The sequence below is a fragment of the Leptosomus discolor genome, chromosome Z (assembly GCF_034619465.1).
Source record: "Leptosomus discolor isolate bLepDis1 chromosome Z, bLepDis1.hap2, whole genome shotgun sequence".
In the NCBI taxonomy this organism is placed as follows: Eukaryota; Metazoa; Chordata; class Aves; order Leptosomiformes; family Leptosomidae; genus Leptosomus; species Leptosomus discolor.
The window spans coordinates 29,902,234-29,921,707 of NC_141419.1; the positions used below are offsets into that span (position 1 = coordinate 29,902,234).

Below are 19,474 nucleotides of genomic sequence, written 5' to 3' on the forward strand. Positions count from 1 at the left end.
CTTTCAGAACTGCAGCATCAAAAATGTCAAATTAAAATAGATCTGAATAACACACTTAGTTACTTTGATAGGCCACACATAACAACAACCATTTCAAAAAAACAGCTATGTGTTAAACAATGCTTTTATCAGATTTGTCCATGTCTCTCTTTAACCTCTGTTCTTCAGATCACCATAAAAAACTACCCCAAATACTCTATGAGATTTTTTACAAAGAAAGGACATTTATGATCACAGAAACTAACACAGAGTTAAATTCTGCCTAAGCACACAAAGTTAAAATCCACCTATCCATATTTCCCTTCTGTTTTAAATCACATACTGACAGTATTCTTTTCAGCTTTCTCTCTCCAAAGACATTCAGAGGCATTGCTCAATATTTTTAAATGGTACTGGCCAGATTTTCAAGTACTATCATTCATCTCAAACAACTGTGAAATAGCTTAACCCACTGACAGCCTACAGCACCAAAAGACCATTATAGCACTCAGCAATTGCTGGGACATACATAATGTCTTTTCATATAGGTCTGTCCGTATATATGTATGTGCTCCAGGGACCCAAAGAAGGTGAGATGCTCCTAAAAATGCCTTTCTTTCTACCTAGTAACTTTCTATGCAGGTAATAGCATTAAGAATTGACATCCAAGGACTACAATGGAAAAAAGGGACAGCCCAAGATATCAAGATTTCTTTCTCAACGCTATGGAGAAGAGGAACCCCCTGAGAAACGTGTAATTATACATAGAACTAAGAAATCATCACAAGCATCTAAATATAAAGCAAAATAAAAAGAATTAGATAATGAACTTATTATTACTAGAAAGGACTGGTTTAAAAAAAAAATTAATACCAAACCAAAATATTTTTTCATTTTCATTATTGAAAAGGTTATTTCAAAAGACAACCTCCTAATTTAATTTAGTTTGGACTCTTGCTGGAACAATCACAGCTGAGCTTCCTCAGATTTGTAATCAACAGGGAGATATTTAGTTGTACAAATTTTTATGAACCTTTGAAACAAATCAGAGGTCCAGAAATAAAAGTCCACCACTCAGGGTTACTATATTCATTTCAGACACTCAGTAGACCCACCAGTAACTGACTGGGTTAAACTGATTGAATCAGGAGTTTCTACCATGTCAATGCCCATAACAGGTATTTCTTCATTTTAACAATATTCTTAATTTCACAGCTTTTTCACTATACAAAAGTTTCAGATCCCACCCTCTCCAGCTGCTTAAAACACAATGAGAATAAGCTCCTTAAGTTACCACATGCAGAAGGCTTTCAACCAGCACCAGCAGTTACTAAAAGCTCTTGTGACTGGGGTTGACAGTCAAAAACGTTCTCCAAGCAGATACAGAAGAAGCATGCCTTGATCAAGCTCTGAATATCACTTAAATGCAAGAAGAATAACAAAGAAGGAAATAGGTGTCCTACATAAACATGCAAAACGGGAAAATGGACCAGTTCACCAAAACAGCATTAATATTGTTTTATACTATTTATTAGTCTGTTATTTAAAAAGCATGGAAGAAATAACAAAGAAAATTAAAAAAACCCACCATGTACATTATTACATAACAGATGCGTTTACTAGAGAACACACTGGGTGATGCAGAGCAATCCATAATAGCAGCTTCATAAAGTTGACAGAGATGGAATGAAAAAGATATATAGTTTTCAGCTACAGCTTTTTTCCCCAAGAACCTAAGGACTGGGCAAGGTTATTCGGATGTGGCCAGCCCTTAGGAAACATTTCAGCACCTTACCTAACTTAACCACACCACACCACACCTTGTTCAGAACTCAGCTTCCATCAGCTACCACTCCACGCTACCCCCTGCTTTTGCTGACCTGCCCTGGTTCACTCTCCCCGCTAAGAGAGTGCAGCAGGACATGAGCTATGCCAGCTTTATTACATCTAAAAGGGAAGGTTGCAAAGAAATAGTGAATTAATTGCCTAGGTTCCCTTTGCACTTTGACAAATATAAACAAATTACCACACTGAAAAAATTACCATGCTAATAAAATAATCCCAAAACAACAAACCAACCTCTTTAAAAACTTCTTCTGTTCTTTTAGGTCTGCTACAAATACTACACTGATCTTGGTAGTACAGGGATGGAAACACTGATTTCAAAGTTAGGGATGAATTTAATTTTGCACTGAAGCGGCAGTTCCAACTTCATACATGAAGAACACAGCACACCTTCCTACAAAATAACTGTGCTATTTTACAGAAATAATTTTTAGAATGAATTTTTTAAGAAACCTAGTGGTCTGTGTTACACTTTTCCCCATTTTGAGTACCTCAGAAATAAAGTAACTCTAATTCTACAAACTTCTTGCAGAAGCAAAACTCACTGAAGAGAACTATCTACATTTCAATATTGTTGTGTTGTTACTTTTAATTATTATTATAATGTATAATATATAATATTATATATTACATTATAGATAATAATATAATATATACTAATATAGATTATTATAATTATTTAATTAACATTAAAATATTAATGTTAATATTTTACAATTATTTATTTAGGATTTGGGTTTCTTCATTCAGCACTAAAAATAATTTGTTCTACAGATCACTGCACAAAGAAATGCCATCTCCCAAAACGGCTGCCATCTGCCACTGTTCCCAATGCGAGAGAAGCCTCACTCTCTTCAAGGATGATCAGCATCACTACTCCTAGGAAAACTGGAACCCATTTAAAAAAGGATGTATTTTCTGAAGAAATTGGCAATATTTTTGCAAGTGAACAGGTAAAACAGAAGTTAAAGGAAGAAACACCGAATCTGAAGCTAGCTAAAATGAGCTAAGTCAATCATTCTGCCAAAGGACTACACCAGTGACTCTAAACTTGGGAACATGCTTTTAAAGAATGATGAGTACCAACACATCATATACACAAGAATCTGTCTTAGTTCCTCCTTTAGTACTATTTTACTTGTGACATAAATACTTCAGATATTTGGGAAAGTTTGCATATTTGTTTTTAAACTGGGTAAATTTTTATTTAACGGACAATGCGTGAGTACACATCAGTACCACAGGAATTATAAAGTACCTGTAGTGTTTTTACTATCTCAGAAACACAATTAAACTGGGAACTTCATTTAAGGATATGTTTAAAATAATTCCAAATACAGAAATGCAAAATCTAAGTATTTAAGTGTTGTCCCAAAGCATTGACCACTTAAATAAGGGGAACTAAGACGTGGGCAGCAGGCGAAGCAGAGGCACGTTAATTGTACCTGTGTATTTAAAAATTCTAACATAGTCAGGCACTAATCCTAAGCATATAGAGTCAGTCCTGCAATAACCACCTCTGTAATTCACCCTGGCAAGTAAAACTGGGAGGAAGCAGCAATAAAGCAGCTATTTAGTTAGTACCTGTTACTCCTGAAGGCCTAAAGTGGGCTTCTGCCTAAACCATATAGCAGATAAAGTCTTTGAACTGCTTCAACGATTAAATTATAATATCTTTAAGAAGGACAACTTTCAACCTCAGGTTAAATAAATATAGACACTAGTTTCTTTACAGTTATTTACCTGTATTTCTTTATTGGCAAAATACTGTATTGCTTGATGACTACTAATTGTAACTGCAGGTGCTTCCTCAGGAAAAAAAAAAACAACAATAAAAACTCCCAAAAAAAACAAATCGCAGCATATTCTGTCAAACACTCTTAGCATACATGGTTCTTGTTGCTGCCCCATTAAGTATTTGAAAGTTGCAGCTTCATCAAATCTGTCTAGTTTACAGCAGCTCTCACAGGTAAAAGACGCTCTGTCCTCAAATCTACTGGATTTTTTAAGAAGTCTGCAAACCAAACACGATACAAGTTTGCACTGAGTGCTTCCAACCTCCTTATCTTCCACAGCTTAAACATAAAAGTGAAATTCAAAATGTTTTAGAAAGCTTTATTTTCACAATCATTACGCTCAACGGGGCAGTCCATGGCAGCAAAAAGTCTGATGTCCAGCAGTCAACACAGGATGATACCAGCCACAACATACATACAAAAGTCACACGTCAAATGCAAGAATTATTAATTTTGCATGAGCTGACATCTCTGATCACGGGCTGGATACTAAAAAAAAAAAAAAGTTAATCTTTTTTAATTTGCTTTCCAAGTGCCGAATGGCAGGGGAAAAGAACGGTCTGCCAGCCTACATTCACACTGCTAAACCTCTCATCTGGCTCCCCTGCATCCCATTCTGTTACTAGGAGGGAAACAAATGTCTGCACATATATGGCTGCACATAAAGATTGAAGTTGGAGAACCAAACATTTTCCTATCTGACAACCAAAACTGGAAAGCAGACTGGTGATGTGTGTAGATTGGTCTTCTATATATATATATATATATATATATATATATATTTTTTTTTTTTTTTTTTACACATTTTGCTATTAAACTATCTTTAAACTGTGTGGAAGTTGAGCTGGGAATACATCAGGCCCAGCACTGGTCTATCCTACTGCATAAAGAGTTAGTTATTCTAAACTATCACGCTGCAGAAATCACAACAGAATGCAAGTTATTGGTTTTTACCGTGAAGCTCAAACCTGAATGAGAACAAAATGAGAGGGTGGGCTTAGTATGAAGTCACTTCATCCAAGACACCATTCAGATGAGAATCATGTTCAGCTATACTAGAATTTGGATGGAGGAGAATTTCTCCTGTATCATCCCACTCCTCATGCAGAGCTCAAGAACAACTCTTGGGCAGTATCCCACAAAGGAATCTACAATCAAAGGAACCCACTACAATCCCGATATAGTAGCTGCATGGCCAAAACTGAATTTTACAGCTACAGCAGAGAGCAGCACCATGGGCAAAGGAAAAGTGGGTAAAGAGCATATTTATCTTATTCATGAATCAGTGTCTGTTCAACAGTTTCCAAGTCTTCTTGAAAAGATATTTTAGTAATGACAAAGGTCTTAAGGATGAAATTCTTAATATAACAAGGATTTAGATACTCATAAATACAGACTCTCCTCTGAAGTGAAAACACACCTCAAATGTGCACGACTGGTGTAAAAATGGTAACCAATGTTTTCCAGTGAGAATACTTCTGTAGAAAACTTCATTAAAGCTAGGTGCTATCAGTGAATGTTCAGTGATCATTACTGCTAGTCATAACTTTATTATTTGTTTCAGGTAGGAAACAATTTATTTTGTGCCATGAAGCCACACCTGAACATTCTGTCTTTCTCCCAGTTTCCCAGACTGAAACCAGAGTTCCAAGCATGCTAATTTTACAGATGCAATGGTACAGACTGAATCCAAGCTACTATGAAATTTTTATTTTTAATTAGACAAGCTTCATTCCCTGGCTGCAACAGATCTTATTCTTAAAACAGATCTTATTCTTAAAAGCATAACAATCATCACAAAATGAGAAATATCATTCCCCCCCTGGATGAATCTTTCTTTTATTAAGAGACTGAAGATGAAGCATTGCTTCATAATGCATTATGCTAGTGAAAGATGCTGCTGTTAGAGGTCAGATGTAGGTCGGGTGTGAATGTCTGCATACAGCTGTAGTAATGTTGCAGAAGTTGCAGTGCTATGAAAGCTGGAATAAATAATTGTAATAGGAATAAAATGCTTCATAAAGATTCCCCACAGTATGTCATTAGGACATACTGTGGAGTACTGCATTCATTTTACATTGCAGTGTTTGGGACATCCTCTAAAGCAAGAGGATAATTCTTGAAAATTATAGGCATAGCTGGATAGCAACAACAGTGTCTTATTTACTGATCTGAGCAGAACACTACAAGATAGGCAAGCCTGAGCCTCAAATGTAGTTATGAAGCCCTCCCCAGGTTGCTTCCACAGCACTTGAACTCTCAGTCTCAGCATTCCATTTTGTAAAAACATCACTTAAGTGACAGAAAAAAATGTGAGGATTCATCCACGTAACTCCCTTTGACAATGAAACTACAATATAAATGCTGTTATATGTGTGTTTCCTTCTTTACAGGCTATCTCACACCTACCCATCAAACCACAGAACTGATGTATAACTGTTTATGAAAGACACGCGGCTACACTCTAAAATACTACAAGCAACAATATTTATTGCAGGCTACAGGTAAGAAATCTCAGGAAGCTCTTTACCTACAGGTGACAATACAATTTATGGATATGAGTTCATATATATTTATTCTCTATTATTTTTTATCTCAAATATGCTCTTTTATAAGCAAAAACTCTTCCTTTGCCTCTGATACTTTCTTCTGAATACCCACACTCAGTGTCAAGCTATGTCCCTTCCCACAGATGCATTCTTACCAGCAGCAGTGGTTTTGCAAGAGAAATTATACTTAGTGTTACACCTGTATAGCCTTTTTACTCTCTATTTATGACTCTCATGGCTCCTGCGGTCTTCAATAACTTCGTGATATGTGTTCAATCAGAATTCAATAAACAATTCTGTTGGTGAATCACGTAACACAGAACACAGCTCTTCTCTACTCGTCAGGATAGTTCTACAGTATTAATACGCATAAAAGTACAGAAGATGCCACTTTGACAAAGCAGGTTTTTCTCTTAATAAATATGTTTCTTTACAGAAAAAACAATGCAGAGCAAATTACTCTCAAAAAGACTAGGAATAGCAATTTTAAAATATGAACATTTTTAAGGCCCACCCTTTGGTTTTAGCTCATATGAAATTCACAGGGGTATTTCCATCTGTCATGAAAATGTTTAGTATTTCCTCAAAAGGAATTTAATTCTGAAAGGCCTGTCAGTCTCCACCAAAATGAGATATGGAAGCACCTTAGAAGATGCACACATCCCTCTTCAGTATTTATCCCTCTTCACTGCTTCATGGAGTACCTAGCATTCACACCCTTTTGTTTTTAAAATGTCGATACAAAACTATGTTTATTAAGGACTATTTTCACACAGATGAAGGAGCACAATTGCAGGGACTGTTCAAGAGGTAAAAGCTGAATGAATCAGTAAGTTACAAATATGTGATTCCCAGCAACTACATTAAAACAGTATTATATATTCATGGTCTACCACTCTCTTTACACAAGAATTCTTTCTAAGCTGTAAAACATGATCTCATTACTATCTCTTCTGTCTTCTGACAGCCATAAGCTACTTATTGTAGCTTTCATTAAAATAATGGGACAAAGTCAATATACACAACTTCATTAAAAATACACTGTGATATATAGGTATTTCACATATCCCATTTTTTGAATTAAAATTTTTCCATTCACATTTTTCAACACAATTTAGTTTACGTTATTAAAAAAAGAAGGCATTTAAAAAGTCATATTAAATTCTAATTTTTTTTTGTGTTGTCATGATGTGTAACATTTCTCTTTTCCACAGAAGACAGCTGTGGAAACTTCCTCACAAAATTACTCGGTTTTCTGCATACTTTACAGTTTATTTTCACTTAATAAAAGAAACTTTGTACAATGACCAATATATACAGCTTACCTGAAAGCTAATTACAAGATCAATTACAGCCTCTTGTCTTAGCGGTACTTTATGTCTTAAAAGGAGCTTCATAGGCTCAGAGCAGTAGTTCATCCTCTAGCAAGGGAGTGTGACAACAACTTTCATCATCAAAATCATGGGTGAAAACAGCTGATTGAAGTTGTATAGAAGCTACCACACAGCTTTTTAATTCTCACAAGTCCCAAGCAGCAGCCATTCCTGTTCTGATCTTTGCTCAAAAGAGACACAAAAACGTCTCAAATCAAAATCAAAGCCCAGAATTCTACATTTAGTAGATCACATACAAACCAGAACCAGAATCACAAAAGTGTTAATACACTTTTTAGTCTTAAACTTAGGCAAAGCAGAGCTGCAGTCAGGTACCTGACAGAGTATTCTGATCTGAAGTCCCCACAGCTGAAAGACCGGACACGTACAATACTTTCACATTAAGATGTGCATGCAGAATGTTTCTAAGACCATAGACAACAGTATCTCTGTTGATTTCAGCTAAGCTACATAATTTATACAAAACCAGAATCTGTTCTCTGGTTACAAATGTTGTCCTCGCACAGAGGCAATAACTGACCTTCTCACACTTCATCATGCACTACTATGTCTTGATAAACTTCTAACAGTCTCATTAAAAAATGCTCAGAACAATGGTGCGCATAAATAGATAATTCTAGGTATAGCCAGGCCAACCATTCAGTGTCCTGACCATCAGGTTCACCCTCCTCCTAAGCTCTAATGGAACCTGCTGGAAATAGAGGCATCTTCTATGTGTAACTTTAATGCAAAGGGCCTCAGATCCTTTTGGATGCTGACCAACATTAAAGGATTTTCTAGCCTGCCTTTTGTGCTGTATGCATTACAGTGCTGCATTTCAGGGACACTGGGCACCTGTAGCTTTTCCTAGGTCAACAGGTTCTGCAGATACAATCTATAAAAAATGTACCGAATGGAACTAAAACTAAGTATTTTCACAAAAATACTCTAAAGTGTTAATTTGACACCTATGGTGTTCATTTTATAGATAGGGCATCCTTGGATTCCTACATGATTTTCTGCTGTTCACTACACATATGGAATGCTCTGTTTAATACATGTAAGGAATGTGTAATAAACTTGATTGGTAAAAGGGAATTTTCAAGTCTGTACATGAAGTTACCGGATCAAAACTGCCACGCAATGAGTTTTGTTGTTTCCTGATTCAAGGCCTATTAAAATAAATAGAAAAAAATAATAAAAATCACTAATTCTCAACAGGCTTCAGATCAGAATAGAATTATCACTCAAAGTTTATGTCTTGATTTTCACCTGTTATTCAACAGACTTCCTCTCTGTGCTCTTAACCTAACTTACTTGTTTCTGCAGCAGAAGTTTTACAGCATAGATAAACCAATACTTTGACCTGCAGAATATCCATTACTTCTTATGACAGGAAACTGTAAGGGAGTTTAACTTCGTATTTGTTCATGAGAGCAAAATTTTTACTGCAGAACTTTCTGCTGATGCCAATAAGACAATAGAACTCCCATAAACAGTGTTTATTACTATCAAGCATTAAGAAATTTATTTGCACCATAAAAAGGTCAAGCTGTGTATTTATTACCATTGTTTGCTGTTTCCTGATACTGCCTGTTCCATTTATTTAAGTTTTCAGGAAAAGAGAAAAGAAGAAAAGATTTCTGATTCTTCAGCAAGATATTTGGGCTCTCAGATGTGATAACTTCCCATAAAGTTAATGAAGACTGAAAGTGTTTCACTCCAAATCCATCAGTAGCACATTATTTTCCCACCACATCAGAACTGTCTGGGGACTGAAGGTGGTTTCTCTCTGGGGCCCTGGGAGGCTCTGCTGTGAAAGCAATGGCTTAACCTTAACGCTGGAGTTTGCAAGACTTTCCACAGGCATTCTACCTAACTATGAACTAGCAATACATTTTAGAAGTGGTTAGAAATCTCAACTGACATACAAAAATCCAAAGATTTCTATTCACTTCTACCAAATAACAACAACTTTTGTGTTTCTCCATGAGTGAGAGCAACTGTATCAGGGAGAAGGAAAAGAGGTTCAGATTCTGTCCAGGAGAGCACAGGTTAGCATTACTCAGGTTACTATTATTCAGGACAGGCAATAGAAGGGCAATGTTTATTTACAGAAGGGATACACTAACCAGTCCAGCATCAAAGGAAAAGTGTTTCAGTCAATATATTCCTCCAGTGACCACCATCTCTCAAGAAATACCAGGCTATGGTGGAACACTCGACAAAAGATATTAAAGACCTCCTGCTGGCAACCTCAGAGAATTTTTACTTTAATCCGTTGCTCTGAGTAATACAAGAAAGTGCCAGTAGAACTTCAGGAGTGCATACTTTAAAAGCATTTCTATCTCCAGTAGTACTAGAGAGAGACAGATAGGTCTATTTTTCAATAAAAGTAGAAAAACTGCAGCTTTAGCATGTGAACTTCCACCAAAACTTCCTTAAGTTTCAGTTTATTTATTGATCAAACAGCAAATTCCACTAGAGAAATGTGGAACAGAACAGCAAACTGTCTAGGAACCACAATTTTAACCATGTTCAATGCTGCTGCTTTAATTATGTGAAATAGTATTAAGTAACAAACTGTTTATGCATTAAGTGGATAATTTATCCATCAAAAATCATGATAATTGGATCATGCTATCTTCCTGACTCTTCTCTCCTCCACCTCTTCAAACCCTCAACTGGAGTAATAGAGAAACACCTGTTCTAGGCTGGGATAACGATGAGTTATATTTTTCCCACTTATCTTCCAAACACAGGGCACTTGCTCTGAAGAACTGAATCAACAACCACAGAAACTTGGAGACACAGCAATGCACATCTCATTATCTCCCACGCATGAAGTTTTTAACAGCATCATAGACATCACAACAACGGACCAAAAAGAGAACACACAGATTTGGGGTCATCACTATCGTGAACTCCAACATGATTACTGTTGGCCATTGGGTTTTTTTTCTAGAAGGGGGGAGGGATGTGAAGGAAACTTGCTTGTAATTTTTATCTTCTGTTCTGGAAATTATAAGCTATGGATTCTAATTTAAACCCAGCTGTTTTCATCTGACTTGTGTTGTAGCCTTAACACTAACTCACATTGATTAAATTCAATGACAGCTCACACTTTATTCTCGGAGTTACACGGAATAACTAATGTAGTGTGATCACTGAAGATCAATTTGATGGACATATTTTAACATTTCCAGTTACTTTGCAAGACTCCGCGCGGCGCGGAGCTGTCTGCGGTGCTGAAAGGCGGCGGCGGCAAACCGCCCCCCCCCACCCCCCCCCGAGAGACTGCCGGTGCCCAGCTCCTCCACCGCACGTCAGCCACGGTCTCACCCGGGGTAAAGACGAACAGGCAAACTCGTCTGTCTCACACCGAGATATGGCTCGGGGCTCTTGGGAAGAGTCCCTGCACGTCTTTTATAAATTTCCCTTCCAGCTCCCTTAAAATGGTCTGCAGGTCTGGGACAGGCAACCCACGGAGTTTGGTTTAACTGGCTGGCTGACTCTTTTCAAAGTAAAACACTCAGGTAAGGTCATTTTAACGGAAAGATCAGAGTCACCAGCTGTGCTGCTAGGACTGCCCCATAGACTTGCTTGAAGCATAGCCATTCGAATTTCCTACCAATAAATCAAGGTCACAGACTATTAAAAAGAATGAAAAAGCTGATTTCTGTTTGCTGGCATTTTAGGTCACTAGGAGTTTCTAAATATTAAATCTGCAATCAGTAATAATCCCTAAACTGTCAGCTTTTTATTTCCCAAAGTCTTTTGTCTCACGCTTTATAGAAAAATGTACTTACATTTAGGCTGATTTGCTTCCACCAGAGTATGAAAGATACCGCACCACAAACAGAATACACTGACCTTCTTCTGTTCTGTAGAACAATTTTTCTTCTCTCAACAAATTCCTGCTTATTTACACTATACCCACTGGTAAAGTCTTAAGTACGCTTCAGATAAGAATTAGAAAGGAATGTTCAAACTTGAGCAGGATTAACAAATAGCTGGTGCAAACAGTCCTCCAGGATGCAACCAACCATCTGCGGGCATGGTTCTACAGATGTGATTCACTCTATTGCGCAGAGCAGGATATTTGCTTGAATTATAGGCACATGTGCCTTCCAAAAGTCAGCTTAAACGATTAAAAACCATTACATTATCAGGGTTACACAGTATTTTCTTTTGCCTGGAGAAGATTCTGTATGTTCCTAAGCCAAAGTACTTTAAAGATACTTTCTGTTTTCATATGTCAGGTGTAACAAATGTATGACCGTAGATGGACATAATTTTTGCTCTGCATGTTCTTCATCTTAAAGTCAAGTGTGTGCACAAAACCAGACTATGCCTAAATTAAAAAGCTATCGGATATCTAATCACTAATGGTGGTACTGTGCTCTTTCCTTCTAACCCGCTCCTCAAAAAAAAAGAGAACTTCCTTTTCATTTTCAACATGAATGACAGAGCCCCTTGAAGCTGCAGCTCACTCCAGGCCCTGCCATGGACTACTCTAGTTTTTGGTGTCTCTCAGACTGAAACATCTGGTATTGCTGTTTGACAGGCAGGTATATTTGTTTTCTGTACCGCCAGGCAGCACTGAAAACTACATTAACCTTGATTAAGTCACATAATTGCATAACTCCTTCCAAGCAGTCGCATACATGAGGAAGTTCTTTAAAACAATCAATAAAAACCCAACCAAAACAGAATTACAACTTTAGGTTTTTAAGACTCTTTTTTTCTGATCCATAACACACTCCTAATGGAATGAAAATTTATAACTCCTTACATGAAATAAAAACCCAACCAAATCTCAGAGTAACTATTTAGTAGAAGCTGATATATACAGGGACGTACAACTATCTGCTTACCTTGCATAAAATTTTCCATTTAAAGTTTCTAGAAAATGCATAGAATAATTCAAATGTTTACAGAGGTTTTTATTTTCAGTATTGCTCTCCATGCCTCAAGCACCACTTGTGGGAAGATACACCAGAGAATAAGGCTCCCACATCGCAGCAGTGCCACTTACTTATCTTTATACAGATAAAGAAACCTCTTAATCCGTACTCCAGTAGTTTATAGAGATGCTCTTTCACCAGAACGCTTGCTTATTGAGTGCAGTATCATTAAACAGCTTTCAATATCTTTGATATTAATGCAGAGAAACTGGGTTCTGAGACAGGAATAGAAGTTTTGCATGTGCAAGGACTGCACAACAGGATCCAATTTGGCAAAGAGTCTTCAGTAACATAACACTTCACTAACATTACTCTAAGTAGGAGACTATGGTACCATTTCACATTGAAACTACAGCACTCATTTGCACAGAAGGAGGGTATTATACATTTTTTTTAATTTTATTTTTACTGATTGGTACCAGTGGAAAAGTCTTCTTTGCCCTTGAAAGCTGTTGTTTCAGCTTGTAGCCCAAGGTATCTCTAATTAATCTCAAAAAGCAAAAGCACCAATGTATCTGTGAGGTATTTTTCCCTTCAAAACTTCAAAATCTGTGTTTCAGCTGACATGAAATGCCGAATTTTAATTTCTTGGTCAGAATATTACAACTGAAACTAGAACCAAGACCCTCGGACAGAACCTGCGACAGTATTTGTGAGACTTATTCTACAGCTTTGATCGCTACGTTCCTTCTACCTTTCCCTACCTTTCTTGACAGTTTCCCCCTGTCACATTCCTAGCGTCTGTGCGGCATTAAACAAAACAAGCCAAACCTAAGTCTTCCCCCTCCTCTTAAACATTCTCCTAGAGCACACTCGTATCTGAGACAGCACAGCGAAGATTACATACCTTGCACAGCGAAGACAATTAACTTTGCTGTCAAGAGAAAAGCACAGCATGGAATCCAGTCATTGGGAAATAAAAGGCTGTTGCTGTACACCTGCTACAGAAGACAGCAGGCATGTCACCGAGAAAGCTGTTACGACCTCAGGGCTAAGCGACCCTATAGCATAACCACCGGCAACGTTCCCTAGCAGGCAGCGCTTCCCGGCACGTACGCGCCCGCCGTGTTTCTCTCCAGGGCTGAGGTCCGCTCCCCAACTTCGGCAGGCGCGCAGAGACCACTTCTGCTTTCTGAACCAGCGGGAAGTGCCAAGTACTTACCAGCACTGCGCCCTCAGACAAACCGCCTCGCACCCCCGGCTATGCCAGCGACGCTCACTGACCCACAGAAGGAAACGTTACCTGGATTTCCCTTGCATGGTACACGATGATGAGCCCGAGCAGGATGATGGTGGAGAGGCTAATAAGGCATTTCAGAGCGAGGGAATACAGCGACTCCTGCAAGAGAAAGACACCGCCGTCCCTCAGAGACCCACGCGCAGGGGCCGCTCCCGCCCCGCCGCCACCCCCGGCCCCGGGGAGGGCCGCCTCGCCTCACGGTGCCGGAGGCAGAGCGGGGGCCGGCGGCGCCCCGCCGCGGGCCGAGGGGGGAGCCTCGGGATGGGGCCGGGACGGGTGTACAAGCAGCCCCGCCGCGCTGGGCTCTCCGAGGGGCCGGGTCAGACCGGCCGCCGGGCCGGGCCGAGCCGGGCGCGAGGCGGCGGGTACCTTGGTGTAGGCGCCCCAGGACAGCTCGGTTTCGATGACCATGACGACGATGCCGAACATGCCGAAGATGAGCGCGTAGTCGCTGAGGCGCTTGCGCTTCTCGAAGAGCGCCCGGCGGTGCCCCAGCTTGTAGCCGATGTTCTGGTTCTTCTTTTTACTGGGCTTCCCCCCGCCGTTGTTGGCGCTGCCCGGGCCGGGGCCGGGGCCGGCGGAGCCGTAGAGCGCCAGGTTGTTGGAGTTGTTGTGCTCGGGCTTGGAGACCACGATCTCCGGGGCGGCGGGGGTGCCGGCGGCGGCGGGGCTGGCGAGCGGCGGCTGGAGCGGCTGCGACTCGGAGTCCAGCTCGTGTAGGTTCCTGCGGGACGAGCTCAGGTTGCTGAGCGGCCGCATGACGCCGCCGTTGTACCTGCAGCTGCTCATGGCTATTTCGGTGAAGGGGTTGCTCTCCCGGCGCTGCTGCTGCTGCTGCTGCTGGTGGTGGTGGTGGTGGTGATGGTGGTGGTGATGGTGGGTGCTGCCGCTGCTGACACTGCTGCTGGGGCTGGCTGCCTGCTGCTGCTGCAGGCTATGGCACTGGTGGTACTGGTGGTACTGGTGAGGCTGCCTTGACGCGCCGGCATGGCTGGAAGGGGTGAGCTCGCTGACGTTCAGCTGGCTGCCCTGCCGGGAGGAGGCGGCGGAGGAGAGCGGCGAGGAGTGAGTCCGGAAGGCGCCCGAGAGGGGCGAGGAGGCGCGGAGCAGCAGGGGCAGGTTATCCCCCGCGGCTGCCGCAGCAGCCCCGTAGTAGGCGCAGTTGTTGCACTGGAGGCATGGGCTCTGCTGCTGCTGCTGCTTGTCCTGGCCGTGCTGCTGCTGGCAGTGCGGCGGCGGCGGCGGCGGGCGCTGCTGCTGCTGCTGCTGCTGCTGGTCGGGGCCGAAGCCCGCCGGGAACTGCCGCGGCGCTTCCATGCCGCCGCCGTTAAAGCCGCAGGAGGACCGGGCGGTGGTGCACCCTGCGCAATGCGTTATGGTCGGCAGGGGAGAGTCCTGCTGCCGCCACGAAGGGCCCATCCCGGCTCCCGTAGAATCCAGCCGCCGCGTCCGATTGGTCGGGCGGACCAAAACAACGGGCATCACGTCACCTGAAGGGGGTGGATCGGCCGCGGCGTGAGGCGGCGGGGGCGGTGCAGGGTCCCCCCGCCGTCCCACCCCGCCCCGCCCCGCCCCGTGCGGGGATCCCGCCTCCCGCCCGCGCCGCGCCCGCAGGTAAGGGCTGCCCTCGCCCCCCGCCCCGCCCGTCGCGGGGAGCCCCGCGCCGCGGAAACCCGGGGGTTCCCGGGGGCGGGGAGCGCGCTCGCTGCCGGGATCGCCCCCGCCAGGAAGGGGCCTCCGCAGCGGAGCTGCCCAGCTCCCCGCCGCCGCTCACATCTGCGCCGTCTGCGGAACATGAGCGCCGCGCCGCCGCTCCGGAGCTGTCCAGCGGCTCCTCCCGACCGCCGCCGCCGCCGCCGCCGCCGCCGCGGCCCTGCAAAACACAGCGCCGCGTTCGTTCCCCTCTGCCGCACCGGCGGGCCCCCGCGCCTCCCGCGCCGCGGCCGCGGGCTGCCGGAGGGAATGGGGAGAGGCCGCGGCCTCTGCGGGCTGCCGTGGGGCCGGGTTGCGGGGAGCCCTCCCCGGCACATCTTGGGCCTGTCACGAAGGTGGTGGGGGAGCGGGTGCGGGGGGGGGGGGGGGGGCGTCGATTATATCGGATGCTCCTTCCCTCAGCTGGAGAAGGGAGACCCTGCCACCCGGGCGTGAGGCCGCCACCCGGGACACTAGTGGCAGGGGGTGGTGCAGGGGCCGGAGACCTGCTCCGGCGGTTCGGCAGGAGCTTTACCGTGAAACGGGGTCGGTGTCACGGAGTAGCTGCGTTCCCCTCCGGCTCCGGTTTCCTGACATGCAGTGCCAGTGCAGCCCTGAAGTTGGTGGCCTGCTACCATTTTGCCTTTTCCCCTTCATTTCCCTCCCAAGCTCTCACTGAATAATTCATTCCCTCAGCTCCCTTTGGCAGCGTAATGTCTGCACCAAGTAAAGTGTCTTTTCTCTATTTACTTAAGGGAAGATTCTTTAAGGGAAGAATCTTGAAAACGGTAAGTGATTTACCTTGTTACAGCTGTGCCATTCTTGCCACCTAGGTGAGATTATAAGAAGGTTTTGGGCTTGTGTTTTTTTTTTTCTGGTCAGGCAGCACTGTCTTTGCGGCTTGAAAAATCAGCTGCAAAATTTGATAGTGTGGAAGGTTTCCTTACATCTTTAACTTCTCACTGATATTAAAGACAAAATTCACTAGCCTTTCTAGGATAAAAGCCTATGTCCTTGTAATTTCTGTGTCTCACACGACATTCAGTTTTCTTTGAAATGCTACACCCTTGAATGGATTGCATTTTAGAAATGTGAGTGAGGCACTGTCATTAACAAACTTCTAAAATATACTCTGCTATAAAATTTCAATTATTTAACTCCTAACCAAGGTGTACCTTTTAAAGCAAGCACATACTGAACACACACAATAAACAACCCTTCCTGATGTAGTAAATATAATTGTACAATATAGATTATTTAAACAGTGACCAAAACCTAAAAATCTCTGCGTATGATTACATAGCATAGGTTATTTTGGAAAACACACTCATAAATAGGAGTATTATGTCGTATACAGCTTCATAATGCCTTGTGATAATTCACAATTTGTGTAACAACCAAGTTTTGAATAAAAACCCACACACACTTTCTTGCATGAATGATAAAGCACTTTCCAAATACATCACTCTGTGTTTTTATATTACACTAAAGTGTATTTGGACACTCTCTATTGCACTCAGTTCCCCTGAGCACCAAAGACCAAGAAAAGTGACACTTCTATTTTTAAGAATGAACAGCTTCAGATCTTCTATTGTTTGTTTGAAAAAACACAGTGCTGTAACGCCATCTCACTGATCATATTTTGCCTGTGTCTTCAAACACACATGAATCACATGGATCTTAGAAAATTAAAATCTTAGGGAACCCAGGATTTTGTCACTCTCTAAATAAAAGTCCTGCACAAGCATGCTGTCAAAATACATTTTGTGAACTAGTTAAAGATTTAAATTGGCCTAGGTTTCATCTTTCCTTTTCTGTTCATGCCATGTCCTTAATGTTTGCTTAAAGATTCTTTTAAGTGTTCTCCTTAATACAAGATAAAGTCCTTAGGACCTAGTTTATCATGACAGGCTTTTTAAGAAATTTGTAAATCTTCGTGTTTTATTTAGAAGTCACCAAGGCTTTGTCCTGTAATTTCATCTACTCTGGTCATGCAAGGTTTTGTTAGAATTGTGAAGAAAATATTGATCTTTTAAAAGTCTTGGTAGACTGAAATATATGACAGCTGTGTCCTATATAGGGAAATGATTTGATTTGTTTTTCTAATTCTTATATAAAAGTTACAAGTCCAAATTTTAATGCCTTTACTGCTACTGTCCTCTTTATTTGTAGAAATAGCAAGGACAGTGCTGTTACCAGCTTTCAGATATCTGTTTGCTTGATTGTTTCATTATGTGAATAAACAAATGAATATTCCCGTGTTTAACACAAGAGGTCATACTAATCACACAGCGTTTTATGAAACTAATCAGCTAGGGTTTTATTTCAGTTCCATTGTGCAACCTGGGATATCTCATCACAGTTTCAAAGTCTAAAATAAGAACAGTTGAGAGTTTGTATTTTCACAGCTAACGAGATGAACCTTCCTCTCTATGACACTGATTAATGAGCCAGAATAGAAATATGCTATTTAATCTAACATCTTCCCTTGCAAAATAATTTTAAAGTTCACTTTTAAAAATGAGTGTATTTGTTTTCAGAAAAAAAATGTGTTCTTCACGTGAACTGAATAAATATTCTTTATATCATAAATAAATTAGCATGGGCAGCTGCTAAATCTTATTGAACTGGTAACCGTGAACCCCTGTGAAACAAACATTAGCTGTTTGGGATTAGGGGCTTTGGTTTTTTATTACCTTTTAACTATATACTGGAGGTAACTGCTCTTACTGATTATTATAGGTCCTGCTGTGCTTTGCCAAAGAGGGTGTTTTTACACACATGGGGGGGGGGGGTACACACATGTGCACACACCTTTACATAAAGGAAGAGAGAGACAATTACTGACGATCTCATTTGATAATGATGAATATTGGAGGTGTTTGGAAAACAGATTTTTTTTCTAAACCAAATGTAAAATTACAAGAACAAGATCAATACTGTTGAGCAAAACTGTACCAACAGCAGGACAGGAAGCTCAACAGACACAGGGAAAAATAGATTTCTATGAAATATTTGAAGTGACAGCTAATGGCTAGTAATTTGAAAAGCTCGCGTAACAACATCCAATGGAGATGCAACACCTACAGACTACAGTAAAAGGTATTAGAAAGCTCTTTTGGCTGTTATCCTATTGCCCCTGCTCATGCCAGACTCCTGTTAAAATCACTGAGAATTCTGCAAAAGACATAGAAAGATAGTAACAAAAAGGAAACTAAAGGAATGAAAAAAAAAAAAAAAGAAAGAACCTAGGAAATTCCACTTGGTAACAGTAGTTTAAACTCAAAGCATATTCTGCACAAGACCTAGGAGTTTCTAGAAAGCATTAAAGGAAACAGCCTTGTCCCATTCAAAAAGAGCAAGCAGATACACAGCTCAGTGCATACCCAGAAGGGTGCCATTCAGTGAAAGCAGAGTCACATTAATGAAAAACAGAGGTTACACTAGCAGCAGTAGGGTATCATGAGATCGTTCAGGGGTATCCATGCAGCAATAAAAATGCTTTGTGATACATCGCCAAATGACTGCAGTACAGCTGCCAAGACAATGGCATGGAAACTAACCGTATGAGCCACATGTGTAAATGACCTTTTGCATACCATCTGGCAGGGTTTTTACCCGCCAGATGGCTCTGACATTCACCCCAGCAACTTCTGTTGTCACGTAGTTATATGCCCTAACTGGAATCCCACCCCTGCTGGACCTGTGCTTATTTCAAAGACCTTTCGGTCATGTTCCACAGTAGTGGGGGAATTAGAAGTAATACCAAATAATGACTCTGTGCAGATAGTACAGCTACATATTAGAAGGACACATGCTTTACTGGTTCTTCTTTTGATTTTATGCTGTTCCACTAATCTGTACTTTCTTCTGCTTCTCCAACGTATCACCGATGAAAATGCATATTCACTTCAGTTCAAAACCTTCATCTATTATCTGTAGCATACAAAAGAAAAGGGTGCTAGATTGACAGCTCTAAAACAGTAACCACAGTTTTCAAAAATGGATGTGTCTTATTTCATGGAGGTGCAGC

General features: G+C 41.5%; 1 protein-coding gene across 1 annotated transcript in view; it reads right to left on the reverse strand.

Moving 5' to 3' along the window:
• Window positions 1-15,545, reverse strand: part of KCNN2 (potassium calcium-activated channel subfamily N member 2) — a 71,523-nt gene extending 55,978 nt beyond the window's left edge. The window contains exons 1-3 of the mRNA XM_086479517.1: window positions 15,524-15,545; window positions 14,119-15,239; window positions 13,753-13,848 (exon numbers count right to left, since the gene is read on the reverse strand). Coding sequence (XP_086335643.1) covers window positions 13,753-13,848; window positions 14,119-15,239; window positions 15,524-15,545 — 1,239 coding nt within the window. The remainder of the gene's footprint in view (window positions 1-13,752; window positions 13,849-14,118; window positions 15,240-15,523) is intronic.
• Between the last annotated feature and the right edge of the window lie 3,929 nt (window positions 15,546-19,474).